Source organism: Melospiza georgiana, chromosome 8 (genome assembly GCF_028018845.1).
Source record: "Melospiza georgiana isolate bMelGeo1 chromosome 8, bMelGeo1.pri, whole genome shotgun sequence".
In the NCBI taxonomy this organism is placed as follows: domain Eukaryota; kingdom Metazoa; phylum Chordata; class Aves; order Passeriformes; family Passerellidae; genus Melospiza; species Melospiza georgiana.
In genome coordinates, this window is record NC_080437.1 from 15,403,021 (window position 1) to 15,420,356 (window position 17,336).

Consider the following 17,336-nt stretch of genomic DNA (forward strand, 5'->3'; position numbering starts at 1 on the left):
ATTTCCTCTGTAACAAAAGCATTTGTTAAATACACAGATAAGGAAGACAGGTCATAAACTTAAACCAGCATCTTCCAGAAGAGAGGGCAGGATGTTGGCATGAGGTTTGTTAGAGGATACATGAGACCCTGAGCAGCCTTGGCACTGTTTGGTGATGACCATGTAATTCTGAGGGGCTTGCAAGTCATGCAGAAATCCACACCACTTCCCAATATTTTAACACACTCTGCTCTTCTTCAGTGTAGCAAACTCGGTGAATTAGAAAAATCTTTCTCTACATATGTAACAGTAATTAGAGTTTTGCCTCAATTTACTGTGTTAGTACAAACCAGTTGGGTATTTTGTACTTCGATTTACTTGGCTGAACAAAAGCATGGTAATTGTTCTTGCTCATGAGCCCTTCCAGTGGCTATTCTCAGATGGACCTTGTGTGGCCATTTGATGTCCTTCAAGCACACTTTTCCTTCCAGGTACTGGTGGGATGACAAGGCTTCACTCAAACACTGAAGCAGCACAGGTTCATAGATTATACAGATGTAAGGGAATACCCTTATCATCTAATTAAGTTCATAAAGAACATACAAAGAATGACCACAGGCTTCAATCCCTCCTGCTTAAAGAGAGCCTCAACAGTAAGTTCACTGGTACTCATCATTATATATATTAACATTATTTTCATTACAGAGTGAGGACTTCTAGTCTGCTACTACTTAATGAATATATATATTTATATCACCGTCCGAATACAAGACTATTTAAAATAGAAAAGCAAATCCTGTAGCAATTAAAAAAATAAATAAAACAAAAAACCACAATAAAACAAAATGAAACTGCAAGAACACTGAAAATGCTAGAAGACTCATAATTTCTCACAATCAAAACTGTGGGATGGGAATAGCTGTTTTAGTTTGAAAAGTTAATCCATCCAAAACACATGCACTTCCTTTCTTGCTGTTTTATCTTAAGAGGACTTCATAAGGTTATCATCATTTGCTCCCCCAGCCAAAGATAGCATATCTAGTACATGTACTTTTAAGCTAATTTAAAATAAACTCCAGCATTTGTTTCCACTTGCCCTTGTTTCCATGTCAACAGCATTTAATGAATGCATCATTCCAGGAAATGTCAATAAGGAGCAGAGAAGAATGAACAAGCACGGAAAACTTCCCACATGGCATGAATTCTTCACAATCATATCGCTTTAATGAAAATAGGTGAGGTCACCTGCAGAATTCACAAATGCTTTGTAATACAACATTGTGACCCAGATGATTTTTCACAGTTCACTAACACCACGTTTGAAGTTTTCTCTGCAAACAATGCACCCACAGGACTGACCAACTGTGAGTACAACAGAAGCAACCTGCAATTACTGTGTTGACTTCTGCTACTTTGATCTCTGGGTCATGACCTTTGTTTTCCTGCAATCTTCAAAGCAGAGACTGGAGATTAGGTTATTTTAGAGGACTCTGTTTTGCAATCCATTTTTCTGTGTTTCTTGCTTCCTATTGTAGCCAAAAGCTTTTAAATTTTCCTATCACCATTACATATGAGATATTCTGCTTTCCCTTGCCCTCACCACCAAAATATACCTTTGCAAAATACTAACCCAAATATAGAAAGCTTCAAAAATAAGATAAAGAGAACTTAAAGATTATTCTTAATAGTAAGAAACTAAAGCCATGATAACAAGGATGGGAAAAAAAACATGAGTCTTTAAAATGAACCAAACAGGTTTGCTCATAAAAATATCACAGAAGGGAACGTCCCATTTTCATTTTTTTGTCCAAGCAAAAATTCCAATAACCCAGAGATTTTTTCATCAATTTTTTCCTACACATTTTAAATATACGAAGGAATAGTAGGGATGGCAAAAAAAACTTTTCTTCTTCCCTAAAAAAATCTGATTCAAAAGTTGCTATAGTTCTTATACAAACAGTAACTACTTTGAGAAAAAAAACACAATAATATTTCAGCATAAAATGTAGTTTTAATGTAAGACTATGAAAGAGCTCTAGTAACGAAATTATAGGAATGGTATACCAATGGAGCACCTGAAGAAATAGATCATCATTTCTTGACCAAAAGCATACTTTTGTGTATTTTCCAAGTATTTTTGATAAAACCTAATCATTTTTAAAGTAAATAATACTACTTTTAACCTCTGTTTTTATGATCATTATGAATTACTGGACCTTGAATTTTCAAATAAATGATCTTCCACATTTTTTAACATTAAGATTTTGGGGGGTTAACAGATCTTTTCAGTTTGTTGGAATTAGAAGATTAAGTAAAGCTTTGATTTCTAGCACCTTTCTCTTTCTGGTTGAGGAATTAAATAGCTTGAACTCTAATTGAACTCAGTAGGAACAAAATTAAAGCTCAATGAAAAATGAAGCTCTGGTTCCAATGGTCAGTGCAAAAATTTACAAAAAGAAGTTCCCATTGAGAACAAAACAAAGCTAGTTGTAGCTATGGAGAAGCACAATGTTTTCATAATTCAAGTTTTTACATAATTCAACTTCACATGAATGTAATCTCTTGATGGTTTCTGATAAATTTCTAAAAAAAATCTTAGGGAAAAAAAGCTATTTCAAACCATTAAAAATGCTGAAAGTGGAAGATAAAAGTTGTGTTCAAGATGCTTAGAATGCATATCAAAAACTCTGGATTAGCTACTCAGAGTAAAGTAGAGGAGCACTTGTAATCAGTTCCATTGTGTAGGTGATATATATTCCCCTAAAGATAGGCAAATAGATCAATTGATTGATCCCTGGTTTTGGGTTTTGAGTCTAATGCTGTCTAGCAAATACATTTCATATAATGCAACAAATAATAATGGAAAAGGATCAGGAAACTTCCATTATAGCAGCAGAACCATAAATCATTCAACTAATTAGAAGCCCATTCTTCTTGCTTAAAATTACTTCAATCAACCTAGTTTATACGGAAAAAAGATCCAGGGTTTTGAAAAATTGAGAGGAAATAAAATGGAAACAATGTTACAGTTTCCAGCAAATATATAAATAGAATCCTTTCACATTTTGACACCGTGGTTTACCACGATGAGACCTGAAACTACCTTGACCTCTCTGAAATCAACATTTTTGCATTGAAATGAAACAAGGGACGTGCTTGTTTTGATGTATGGCTCTGTGACATATTATAAATATTACATCACATAACCACAGAGGATGTCAATCAATAGAAATTTTTTCAGAGAGCACTAAATGAACCATGGGTTCTTGCCTCTGAATGGCTCCTTTAACATACTACTTTTGCTTAAATGATTAATAGGAGACATATTGTCAGAAAACATACTTAAAGTGAAAAACAGTAAACTGTAGAAATATCATTCATTTTTTAAGCAATTTTCAGAGCACGTCACATAAATTTACATAGAGACAGCACTATTATAGTCTTGTAAGCTGGATAGTAGGCATACCTTCCACTTAAGTGTGAAAGCAATGGGAAAATATTTTATTAAACCTAGGCTGCTCTACTCCGTGAAAACAAAAACGCTAAGCTGGATTCAAAAGTGGAATCATTAAAAGGTGAAAGTGTGACGATCTAGAAAGCCTCTTCAAAAATTTGAAACAAACTAAAAAGTATATGTGCACATCTGGGACAGTAGAGCTGCTGCTTAACCTTCACCATTTCTGAATGCAACAAATTCAAGGCCATAAATTCCCCATAAAACTGCTCTGAAAATTACATCACTTAGCAGACATTCCATAAGTTATGGATCTATATTCATAACCATCATCAGTTATGAGTATTTCTGGAGTTTTTTAAATAATCCTTACAACTTTTAGCAACATTTCAGTTGGACTTATAGTATTTTATCAAGTCTCCATATTAAATTTCAGGTAACCTCCAGTGTAATCTAGCTCACTGATACTACATTATAAAGATAGTTTAAAGATAGTTTGGGGCTTTTTCATTAGCATGTAACTGCTCTGAGTGAAGCAGCACAATATAGGAGGAGTCATTTATTCTGTGTTAATAGTGGCTTGATAACTACAGCAGAAGCAAAGTAGCACCATATCAAACTTGAGCAGAAGACAAGGCAATTGGCTCAGTGGAGTGATTTTTTTCTTTTTTTTATTGCCTTTCACCCTTAGTATATGCAAACCTTACCTTATCTTGGCCTTAAAGAAGGAAGTGCCTTGAGTAGGGGTATACGAATATTCACACTCAGGAAATCCTGTGCACACCTGCTCGACTCAGACCTGTGCTATACAGCACTGAAAAGTCTCTTGAAACAGGGTTCCTGAGTATGGTCTCACTGAAATGGGGGTCACTCAAATTCCCACGTGTTTCATGGCAGAACATTACAATGCTTTCAGAATAGAGTAGGTGTTTGTTTGAGACTCTGGCTTGACTGTAGTTTAGTATTTTTCCAGTAGTAAAACAAAAACTTTCGCGCCTTATCACATCTACAAATGAAAACACTAACCTGTATCTCTGGTAGTCATCTTCATCCTTTTCTTTGCAGACCAGTTCATTTGGGCAAGCAATGTTTCCAAGCAAACTGAGATACTGTAGTGAGGGCACAACTTCAGCCAAATGGTCCAAAAGGCTTTCTAATTCTGTTATGTGTCAAAGGTAGTGGGTTAAGGCTTCAATGACATTAATGAAAAAAGCATTTGGAGTTGCATCACTGCTGATTTAAACATACATTTCAATAACTGACAATCAAATTTAGTATGGCATTCAGGAAAATGTCACATTAATTGTTCCAAGGGCAAACAGGGATAAACTTCAGTCAGTTTTTTGGCATGGAATGAAAGAATTGGGCTGTTTTGTCATTCTTTTCTCCGCCTTTCTTTCCTAGGTGGTTCACTACAAAACATTAAAACTTTGACAAAATGATGGATGCTGTGTGGTAAAATGGCTAGCAATTGCTGGAGCCATGAAACTTTTCCAGCATGGAAACAAACAGTTAGTTTCACAGCACATTCATCACTAATATATTCAGTCCACTGGAAAATGAGTTCAAAAAAAAAAAGAAAAAGAAAAAGAAAAAAGTCAAGCCACAACAACCCAGGTTCACTCCCAGCATATAAACGCTTTGAGCATCACAGCAACACGTTTGTAACTACTCAATTAGGATATGCCAATTAATGCTTTACTAAGTGCAACTTAAAGACTTCAGTGTTACAAACACTTTATATGTGAAGTTTTAAAGTCTTGTAAAGCATAAAATTTTTCATTAAAAGAGGCTCTTATTTTGATGTACGTGAGGCTTTTTAACTTAACTGTATTTCTGGGAACATAAATAAGAAGGGTACACCTTCATTATTGTAAACCAGAATAAAACAAACAAGCAAACAAAGGTTAAACTGTCTTTAACCATTGCAGTACTGGAAATCACGTTAGGATTAAGCCTAACAACAATATTCAACCATTTGCACTTCAATTTGTTAATTGATGAAATAACTATTTTGTTGTTATGGCCTAGTATGACAATCTCTAAGACTTGAAATATACATTCTAATTTACTTCAATTTATATACAAAGATATTGCTGTGATTCTCAAAAAATATGCCGTGCATGTGTGTGTGAAAGCTTTCCAATATTTAAAGATCAACTGACTTAAACAAGAGTATTAATTATGCAAAACAATTAAAGGATATTTCATTGCTCTGTTTTTATTCCTTCCTGCTGTTAGAGACAAACTATTGTTTTAAATCCTCAGTTCACTTTTGCTGCTATTATTTATACTTGATTTATGTGTTTCTGTTATCTTTGTTATTTTTAGCTGATGGAATTTACTTTATTTCTTCACCCCAATATCTTAAGGGCAACAGAAGCAATACAGAATGGAGAAAACAGCTTCATTTTTAAAAATGTGGTCCGTGTTTTGTAAGCCTGAAATTTTAGTTTATTTCCAAACACACATGAAGATCATGCCAACAATTAATAATCCTAATATATAAAAATCAATGTATCTACACCAATAGTCAGTGTTCTGTTCCATAAAATCTAAAGAGTCATACTTAAATATTTTGTATGAGTGAGGAAAATGAAGGTTTGAAATAAGATGTACTAATTAATTGAAAAGATAGGAATGCTAACTTTCAATTTGGCTAAGCCACATTACAGAATGTTTTATACTAGTAACTAATCTACCAAACCCCCCAAAAAAAATATCTTTTTGTAGTACCATACCAATTGTTAGCTAGGATGAATTTCCAATCCAGACTTTTTGCTCATTTTCATACCTGGACCTTAAGCTCACACATAAACTTTTTCATGGCTCTTTCAGGAAGTATGTGACTGTGATGGGAAACTCACAAACTGTTTTTCCACACATGTTCAAGTGTGGAAAAGGCCTTTTAAAAGTTTCCGAAGGCTGTTAGAGAAGTGCTTGAACCTGGCACCCTCCATCAGCCAGGAGCAACACTTAATTTCTCCCAGCATTGCTTAAGTTGCAAAAAGGCTCCCTGAGAGAAATGGTTTATTATTACAAAAGACAGTTATTGCCATAACAGCAATCACACATGGGAGGTTAGCTATTGCAAGGCTTTGATTGTATCGGGTAATTTCCTACCAAAAAGAAAAAAAAAAAAACATAAAAATAACACCCCAACAACAAGAACAACATAAAAAACCAAGCCATTCAAAATGCTTGCTTCTTTTATGAAGTAAACATGCAGGACTTTTGCATCTCAGTTCAGCAGAGGTATTTCTTGTGTAAAGCTGTTCTCCCCAGAAGTTTGCTGAATGTGGAGCATGACAGGTATTCTAACTCCCATCTGAACATGCAGCCTTCAAGGCAAATGCAAAATGTATTTAGAAATGTAATGAAAAGCAGTGTCAGCTTAGATATGCACAAAGTGTAAGACTGCACCTCAAAAGCCTATGGAAAGCAAAAGAGAGAGACCATATTCACCAAGAATTTTAGGTAAATAACAGGAGGTGATAATCTGCATTTCAAAAATCTAAATCTCTCCAATTTGGAAGTTAGTGTCTATCTAATAATATCTCATATCTAAACCCTGAGCATTTATTTTCAGATGCAAAAACATCCCCTAAAAAGTATCTCATACAAGAGAATTAGCAGTAACATCATAAATAAAATAATTAATGTTTGTCTTCTTTAGGACTTAGATATCTTTTCTTATCCCTCTTAAAAACAAAATGCAAGGTACAGATTGATTTTCCAACAAGTCCTATTCTCCTAACACCACAGTTATTTTTTACAAAGCATGTGCAAAAAAACCCCCAAAAAACTATATCCTGTTAAAATTCTCATGATTAAATATTTCTCAGAGATAACTCATAAGTCATGGTGCACTTCCAGTGTAGTGTTCAGTTAATTAGCATGTCAAATACTTATTTAAATCACAATACTGCAACTATATGATGCCACCAAAAGCATCATGTCTTTCTAAAACAATGCTAGGAAAATATGGAGAGAGAAAATCAAAGCAAATCTGAAATTTTATTGCCAGCTCCATTTTTATGGTTTATTGTTCCAGTCCAAGCAGTCCCATATTGGTGCAATCAGAGCCAAAGAGCTGCAAAATCCTGCTGTGCCACTTCTAAGACCAATTTCAGCTCCATTCTCTCCAAAAGAGAAAACCCACAATTAAATCTATGGACAGCGCTAGTGAAAATGTATTTATTTATTTAAAGCTCTGTAAAAATAGCTCTGGACTGATCTGTCTAAAGTCAGTGTCACTGATCACCAGGTGAATTTGTAAGAGCAATGCCAACACTTACACTATAGTCTACTGTTTGAAAAATGATTTAAAGTACTACTGTTGTGATAATTAAAAATCCTTAGTGTAGTAATCCATCTCCTAATTCAAGTGCCATCATTACCAGTCTATTAATGCCTATTAATGACATAAAACAAAAGAAAAAACTCTAACAATTTAAATTTTAAAATCATCAGCTCCACAGCACAAAAGCTGTAATATTCTCAGGAATTATACAACAATGGCTCTCTCCAAAAATGTAACTTGGTCTTCAGGAACACTTAACAGAAATACACTGGACATACTTTAAAATTTCATCCAAAAGACTGTACTAGTTTTAAATTAGGGAAGCATTTAAAAGAACTGGGCATCTCTCACAGATGAACTTTTAAAGCCTCTTCAGACTGTTACAATGTGCACACCACACATGCATATTTAGACTGTTCACAAGCAGACATACACACCAAAAATATCTTACAAATAGGCATGTTCTGACTCGCCTGATTTCACCCTCTCTCCCATACTCAATACCACTGTTTTTGAGGTTCTCTCAAAGGCAGAAAGAACAAGCAAAAGCGGAAAGCAAATGATGTGTCTTCTGTCTCTGGCTAAGAATTAACTGTCTGTGCAAGCTTGTAGCATTTTCATTTGTTTATTTTGCAGAAAATCTTGTAGCCTGAACTAAAATTCTAGTGGCTAGCCAGGACTACGTCCCCTTTCAAACCATTCAAAGATTAGTTCCCAGAGAATATTACATTTGCACAAGGACAAAGTTGTGAACTCTGAGCGGATAGTGCCGCTTGACTTAGTCAGTTTTAGGAGAACCTCACAAGCAGGGACAGTCATTTTGATGCTAAGCTGTGTCTTTTGACAGCAAGCATAGGAAAAGACTAATCTGTTAAACTTCTAAGAGGTTGAGTGGATTCACACAGAACCTACTGCATGACATCTTATAAGTTCCTTTATTCCAGACTTCTGTGTTCTTCTATATTCTTTAGCTGCGTCTTTTCTGCAAATTTCCAGGGCAGAGACACTGCATGAACCCTCCATGGAGAGTAATATAAAGATCAGATGCCATAGGTACTGAGCACTAATGCTGGCCATCCCCAAACATCAGAGCATTTCTTCCTTCCTTACCAGTATTATTGGTATAACCATTTTCACACTTGTTCTAGGGAAAAACTGCAGGTCAAACCCATGCAGAAACATAATCTATGCTAAGTTTCTAAATTAATTTACTCTGGCTGAAAAAACTCATACATTTCCTATGTCACCATATAATTACTTTTTACATATACTTTGACATATGCAAGAGAATCTGGAATTTCCTTCTGTTGACTTTTTGTCTGCTAGCAATTACTTTTACTAGTCACACACTCAAATACAGAAAAGTAACCACTCTTGTTCTCTCTCGTAGTGCTTTCCAGGTTGCTCTACCATTATCTTTCAAAAAGTCATTCCACTTCCCCAAAAGAGTTGCAGGAGAACTTTCCATGTTATTGAACTTCACTGACTACAGCTTTTGGAAGTTCTTGGAAGCAAGGAGGTACAGTAAAGAGCAATCAGCATACATTCAAAATATTTCTGAAATATGTACATGAGAATATCAGGAATATCATTCAGAATTCCAGATCATCACACAGAAAGTCCCCAAACTGTCATTCAAAAGTTTTCTGCCAACTAATCATCTGTCATGCAGTTGCTGCAATCAACCTAACATTAAAACAGCTGAATGACACCTCTACCAGAGTCATAAATGAGCAAGATACCTATACTTATTCCCAGCTGAAACATTTGCTTCAATTAAATTTACCACAAACATGATGTAGCAATCACAAGCTGTTCCACACACAAATAGCCTTGAATCAGAAGTTACCAATTCTGCTCTGAATGCAGTATGAAAAGATCTTTGCCACCTGAACGCTTTTCCATTAGAATGTGCTAGGTCTTCAAGGTTGGATAACCACAGAAATAGCTTGCAATATGCAAGTATACATCTCCCTCTTCTCTGTGTGCAATAGGATGTCACGCACAGTCATTTGTATGCCACATTCTGGCTTGAACCCTATCTGGTAGGGAGATAGGACCTCGAGATAAGGCCTTGCTCACTGACTTTGAAACCACTTTGCTCAAGAAGAAAAAGGTGCAGAGTGGATGGTAATTAACTAAGTCCATATATCTCATGGAGAGCTTCCTGCATACTGAATATATGGGAAAAAAATCCCATTCTGCCTACTGGAGCAGCATTAGTTTTCTGTATGTAGCTGGAGTGGCCAGTGCTCTTAAATGCATTTTAGAATCCCCATGGTTCCAAGGCTGCAGATAAGACTGCATTTCAATGTTACTAAGTAACAAAGCATCACAAAGACAAAAATAAAGTAGCAGATCACACTTTTTTTAAAAGTTGTGATATCTGCAGCTCAACTCCTGCAAGCACAGCTGTAGAACAGCATAAGGAATCAGCTGGACTGTGGACTACTTCTCTCTTCCATAGATGTATGGAAGGTGCATAGAAGACTACTTCTCTCCTCCATTATGGCCTTCACATGACTTAATTTTTACTTCAGAAAAGGAATCTCGAACAATCTTCTTTTCTAGAAGAAAGATTCTTGGCTCATTAGCTACACAAGTTCTCTAGCATGCCACACAGATTTCACTAAATCCACAGTTGTGGTGTGGAGAACTCAGAAGCCTATGCAGGAAGAGTTCTGCACCACTTCAGCTGTCTGTTTAGAGGGACTGGGGAACCATGCATTATGGGAGAAATTTTGTATCTTTAAAGTATTCACTCAATATAAACATCAAGTCTTCAGCAGTTAATATAATGAGGTTCTGGTCAGACTGGGACTTCTGTGTCTTCAGGCACCTGAGAACAATTTAGGATCAAGCACAGAGGCAAAATAAATTACCATCTATAGTTTTGGTGATAAGCAAATCTGTAAATATTAGAGATTATTATGAGACCTGTGTGAAGACAAATTATTCCAGAAGTACTTACTGGTATGTTGTTCAGTTGAGGTACTTAATATATGCTGTTTTCAAAGACTCAAGAACATATAATACCTAAGTCTGAATCAGCTCCTCTTGCCATAAGAAATGTACATACTATTATGGACATTCTGCCCGATTCTAGATTTCCCATGGTAAGAAATATTTTGTTTTTTCCCTAAACTTTTCAAAACCTAGAAATATAGTCAATTATAAAACCACAGAATATGTTAGTTTTAAGGGACCCACAATAATGATTAAATTCAACTCCTGACCCTGCACAGAACATCCCCAAGAGTCACACCTTGTGTCTGAGAGCATTGTCCAATTGCTCCATGAGCTCTCTCAGGCTGGTGCTGTGACCATTGCCCCGGGGAGCTGTTCCAGTGCCCAACCACCCTCTGGTGAAGAACCATTTCCAACCTAAACCTCCCCTGACTCAGCTTCAGGCCATTCTCTGGGGCCCTGTCACGGTCACCCCAGAGCAGAGATCAGTGTCTGCACATTCTCTTCCCCTCGGAGGAAGCTGTAACTGCAGTGAGGTCTGTCCTCAGTCTCCTCCTGTCCAGGCTGAACTGACCAAGGGACCCCAGCTGCCATTCAGCTTCCTCTCAAGCCCTTCACCGTCCTCATGGCCCTCCTCCCTGTGTGCTACATTTACATTCAACACCTTTTCCTTAAGAAATTTTAGTACCAGCTCCTCAAAAGTATATAAAATGTATGTTAAATATAACGCTTACTGGACTAAGGGGAGACATGGAGTTTCACTACAAAGAATCACGGATCTGGTTCATTATCAGACTTGTCTGTTTAGAAATGAGGCAGTGAACAGCTTCTAATTTTCAGCATACTGGCATGAATATATATATATATATATGTATATAAAATATATACATATATTTGACAAACTTTTGATAGTTTGTCAAATTTTAAAGCTGCCCATTTGAGCAGTTTTGACAAATAATATAAAGATTGAAATGTAAAGGAAATTGAAAAGTCCATACTATATTGTTCCATACCGATCAAGATCAGCACAGTGAAAAGGAACAAATCCTAACACTGCTATAACACCCACAGAGAAATAAATCTATTTACAAGTTTCCTGACTGATTCGTAGTATCTAGTCAACACACTTAAAAGGAGAAATGAGGCTTCCCATTACAAGAATAGAGACTGCAGTCATAAGTCCTCCTCCAAAAGCAGCTTCCCATCTACCCCCATCCATCCTGATCTGCACTGCTTTTTGCTGTCCACTGTATGTGAGAAAGAAACTATGTTTCCCAAAGTAAATCAGACTTTTAAAAAAATAATGAAAAAAATAACTATATACACAAAATAAAGCATGTTAGATACATAATCCAACACTGCACAGTGTTGAGGACTCTCCTTTAGGTATTTCCATTATATAGACTGCATTTTATAAGACTTTAAACAGATTATACATTACAGAAAAGTTGAGCGGTAACACATTTTTTTAATTGTTATATTTTAATTTACTCCTTCTACTTGTAGCAAAAAAATTGGTAGTGGCCTGACTGTAACTGAAATAGGCAACCAGAAGAAAAAAATACCAGGTGATTGTTCTTAGTCTTTGCCTGATTTAGAGATAAGCTTTCATATTTGTACAGTATCCTGACATTATGTTAGGAGGGCCCAAATGTTATTTACACATGCAATGCCACACAATAAGTGAACCATGCAAAAGGAGTAGAAAGCTCTTATCAGAACTATCAAAACAGGATATGGATCAAAATGAAGCCAGAATAAAAGGAGAGAAGAGTACAGTTATATTAAGAGATACTCAGGAAAGCTCTCATATGTGTTCTAAAGTTTACATGTAATCCAATTTTCAAAGGGGTCAGTTTGGCCTTTTGTTTATCTTCATCTCTCACTCACTCTCTCTCTGTATATATTTATGTATACATGGCAATATTCCACCCACTGTAGTTTCATTTCAGACCAGTATTCTTTGTTCAGTTGTGTCCTTTATATAGGGCTACTGTTGTATACTGAACCATCTTTTCTGTAATGTATTTCATTATCCTATTAAATGTACATTTTTTTTCTTAACATTTTTGAAGAATTCTATAGAGGAATAATTCATTAAAAGAAGTGATTCAGGTTCAAATAAGACCTTTTTCAAACACTGCATTAACATGGAGGAGAGGAATCTGGAAGGTCTCTGTGCTTCTGTAGACTGATGTGTCCTCCCTACAAGAGATCACTGCTCCCCAGGGCTCAGGATGTTAGTGATGGACAGCAGTTAATTTTTCTTCTCTGGGCAGTTTGTATACAATAGGTGTTGTACAACTATTTCTGCAGCTCCTCTATTAAGTTATATGTAACACACTACAAAATGCATATATATTATTTCTACAATCTAGGTACTTCAATATTCTCAAAGCTCTAACTTCATAGTTTTTAGATTAAATTTAAAAAAAATCCCAGGACACATAAAATCCTTCTTATCATGTTATCATTGACTTTGAGAGCTTACTCACTTGACAATACTATTCTAGTCTATCTGTGGGACCAGCAGAAACTCTTAAAAGATTACTACTGACAGGATAACTTTATTCCCCTCTCATTTTGTTCACTGAGTTAGTATTCAGTACCTTTGCCCTCTTTTTGGAAAGTGTGAAACTCCTCCAGAAACCACATAGGACAAATATACTTATGTATAGGTATGTGCTTTTTTGGTCTTATGGCCACATGCACACTTCACGGTTTGTAAGCGGCATCACCAAAACAAAAATGTTCTTGTACATTCTTCACGAGTTTAGATTTTACCATTGCAGCAAATGACAAAACAATAAAACCAGTTACTCAAATCCAACCCATAATACCCTGTATTAACCATAAATCTAGCCAAATACCTAGTACAGTAATGATTGTTACTGTTCAAGAGACACTCTTGGCAAATTTCCATGGCTCCAAGAAAGAAAGTTACTCTGCTGATTTTTATTTATTTATAGAGTCAAAAATAAGTGCAGAAATTGTAGAATCTGCAGTTATTTTTATTCCTCTCAGTAGGAGGATTTTGCTTTAGTAGGAGGTAAATTGCTCTCAGTTTACATTGTCTATAATAAAAGCCTGCAGTTGAGCAGTCTTGTCCTCACACTGCAATTACAAGGCCAGGGCTTTAGCAGGCTGTGCTCTAAGACTCTGCAGGCCTCCCTTGGCCTTCTGGCCACAGTTTGATCACCCTTCACTTTTGCAAAATCATACATTACATGTATGATGTAATCGTCAAATCTCCAGATGGGTCAAAGTCTGAGAAAATTATGGAATAATCGAGACTACGTGCATAGACTTTCCAGATAATTAGTTTTTACAGACCATTATCCGTAAGCCTACAGACTACGGGCTCTGATTCAGCAGAGTATTTAGACCAATGTTGACATATTTATTCTTAATAAACAGAAATAGGCTCTAACTTTAGGCATATGGAGAAGTGACTGATTGGTTACAACTGGACTTAGCAATACATGAAAAGACTTTACTATATTAAGACCTTGATTTGAAAAGCATTTTATGTGAATTTATACAGAACTGGAATACCAAGAAGAGAGTGACATGCTTTTACAGCTGCAGTTGCATAGCAGCTAGCCAATTGTGCATATTACCAGTTTCATGAAAATAGAGAAAATCATTAAAATTATTATGTGTGTTTAATTAATTTTATCTTACTTTACTTTAATGCTTTAAGAGCTATTTAAAGTATTAAAACCTGAGAACGTTTCACTGCACGCTCTATTCCACTAGAGGTCAGCCTGCAACAGAACCCCAAGCAAACACGGGAACTGACTGCTGCACACGGGTAGCACTGACATTATTTTCTTTCCCTATTTTATCTATTAGAAAGATTTCTTCAGAGCCATAACTTAGATCTCTCACTAAAATGGAGCAACAGGAAGATATAATGGTGCATTTCATTTATGAATGACCTGTAATAAATTACTATGAAGTATTCCAGGTGCCAAACGAGAGAAGGCTTTGTCGGCACATGAACTATATTTCACATACTTTAATTTGGCTGACACATAAAACTCATTTGACATTTTGCAGGTATTTCTTTGAAAGGATATTTGGTTCTTGTTGAGCGTTAAGGTATGGAGGTGGGGTAACCTGGGTAACAGAAGGTCATTTCCAAGTAGATTGTTGTCCAAGATCAGTTCTTCCAAGTAACTGAATGTTTTCAGTCCTTCTAGTGACCTGCAAACGACAAAGGCAACAGGAAAAATGATACTCCACTAAATCAGGGAGGCCATTATGAGCTGAAATAAATATTTTAACCTTCCCTTTCAGGAGTGGGAATAGTTTTGGTTTGGGACTGTCAGAAGAGTGAATGACAAGCATTAGTGGCAAGGGGAGTGCTGGCACTGCAACACATCCTTCACATGCTGGCAGGATGAAGGATGCGGGTCACTTAGTGAGTAGCCAGGATCCAAAACAAAAGGCTTCAGATATGGGGCCTGCAGGATGAATTTGTCAATGTCTTGTGCCTTCAGGCACCCAGCCTCGCCTGACCCTAACCTCCATTCCCAAGATAAATAACTCTGTCACAGTTCACCTTCATTCCCTGGACACAAATTTAAGTTGTCATCCATCATTTCTGCCAAGAAATATCATACCCTGCTAACAATAATAAATACAACTTCAAGTATCATTTCTTAGTAGTTACCTTACATGCAATATTAGGAAATGTAGAAAGAATTTTTGCCCCTTTTTATTAACCTCTTAATTAGCTTCTTGAGTTCATGCAAACAAAATAAAATGTTCTCTACAAAATAAAATGCAGAATTACTCCTGACAGAAAAGGCATTTGCTTTCTTCCTTCTTGGAACTTACTGTCCCACTGTCAAGCCACAGGTCCCATTGCAGAGAGCAGCTTTAAAAAGGAGCATTTGACAACATGTAGTGTTGATAGGTAGTGAAGATGATTGCTTGTAAATAAACAAAGTTCTGGAAGCATTCATTCCTCTCACAGCAAAGTACCAAAAAAAAACCCCCAAAAAACTAAAAAATAAACATTTCATTACCTTGTTAAGGCATCTATTCCAAGCCTGATTCTTAATGCTTGCTCATTCCAACAGTAAAAAACTCCCTACATATTAATCAACTAAGACACACGATATACAAAGCATGGGCACAGGCACGCATTCACAGCTCATTCACCTACCAGACACCTAAAGATATGCTGAGATTGCATGACTTGACAGCTGATCTACTATGCCTACCAGTGGGAAGATCATCACTGTATCTCCTGGCTGTTTTACAGAATGTGATGAATAAGGGAGATGCAGGTTATACTATTTATTCAGCTTCCAATGACATTTATACTGAGGGGATTGCCACACTCTCCCCCAGTTTTTGGCAAATATCAAAGTACAGCCAAGGTCCCTGTTAGAATGTTCCACAGACACAATTACTGGAGGAAAACACATTATTAGAGAAGGCAATTTAACATTCATCTGTGCAATGAAAACAAGATACTGCTTTTGTAGCTAGAACCTACAGACCACTTATAGATCACACTAAGACAGCTCAAGCAACCAAAGAAACCAAGTGTGTGACCTTTACACTGGGTACTGCACGCTGAACTACAAATATTCAAGTAACGCTTTGGCAACACTGCAATAGTGTATTTCAGTCCAAGGATTTCAAAGTCTCTTGACTTGAAAGGGAGGGGAAACTATCAATTATGCCATTTTGATGCTCAGCAGCTGGACCTGAAAAAATTTGCCACCTATACCCTATGGCATTTCTGTATCGTTACAGTGCATTGATACTACAATTTCTGAAGCTGAAAAAGTAAAGGCGTCTGTATTACATTTTACTGAAATAATCACCACAGTAACAATCACATGTTTTTCATGTGCCTTTAACAAAGAGTTTTGGGAAAAAACCTCAATTCAGCCTACATAAATTGTTCTCCAATAAAAGCTGCGCTAGCATGCTGCACTGAGCTAGCTGTTTCAGCAAAAGGTCACAACAGACTTGGTTTTGCCAAAGTCAAGATTCGAGGAGAAAGCAGCAAACATCTTAGACAGTGCTTTCCACCAAGTACCTTTAAAAGGCAAAACAACTCAGAGGAAGTAGCAGTGAGTCTATCAAGCTGTTATGAGTTTTCATTTCAGTTTGACAAACCTAGTTTAGCAAATTCCCCTTAAATACTCTTCATTATATAAATAGTGGATTATTTCCAAACCTCACATTTCAATGTATGACTTTGACTTGCCAAAAGAGTTCAGAGAAGGCCACCTCCTTGTCAGCACCACAGAGCCTTATGGGATGTTAATAGGTCCTTTGTGAAAAAACACTGCTTGGGCTCTGGTCAGTGTCAGCATCAAAATACACATTGTTCTTGAGTTATGTTATGCAAATATAATACTCTTATCATGAGAATCAGCAAATGGTTGGCAACTGGCAAGGAGAAGAAAGCGCACATCCAAAACTGCTGCAGGGGAGGCATAAAACAAAATGACAAGCCATGAAGTGGGACAAAAGGCCTTGAAACACTAGAGGGAGTTGCCTGTTGAGACAGCCTTTCTTTCACAACCCTGGGCTGAACACAAGGGTACTAGTTTCATAGATAGGCAGAGAAAATTGTGCGCAAATCTCCTTACACCTGTCTGG

The 17,336-nt window shown here is 36.5% G+C and overlaps 1 protein-coding gene across 1 annotated transcript in view; it reads right to left on the minus strand.

Annotated features, from left to right (window-relative positions):
* The window catches only part of LRMDA (leucine rich melanocyte differentiation associated), a 601,978-nt gene that overhangs the window by 249,814 nt on the left and 334,828 nt on the right, over nt 1-17,336 (minus strand). The window contains exons 3-4 of the mRNA XM_058029718.1: nt 14,786-14,912; nt 4,460-4,599 (exon numbers count right to left, since the gene is read on the minus strand). Coding sequence (XP_057885701.1) covers nt 4,460-4,599; nt 14,786-14,912 — 267 coding nt within the window. The remainder of the gene's footprint in view (nt 1-4,459; nt 4,600-14,785; nt 14,913-17,336) is intronic.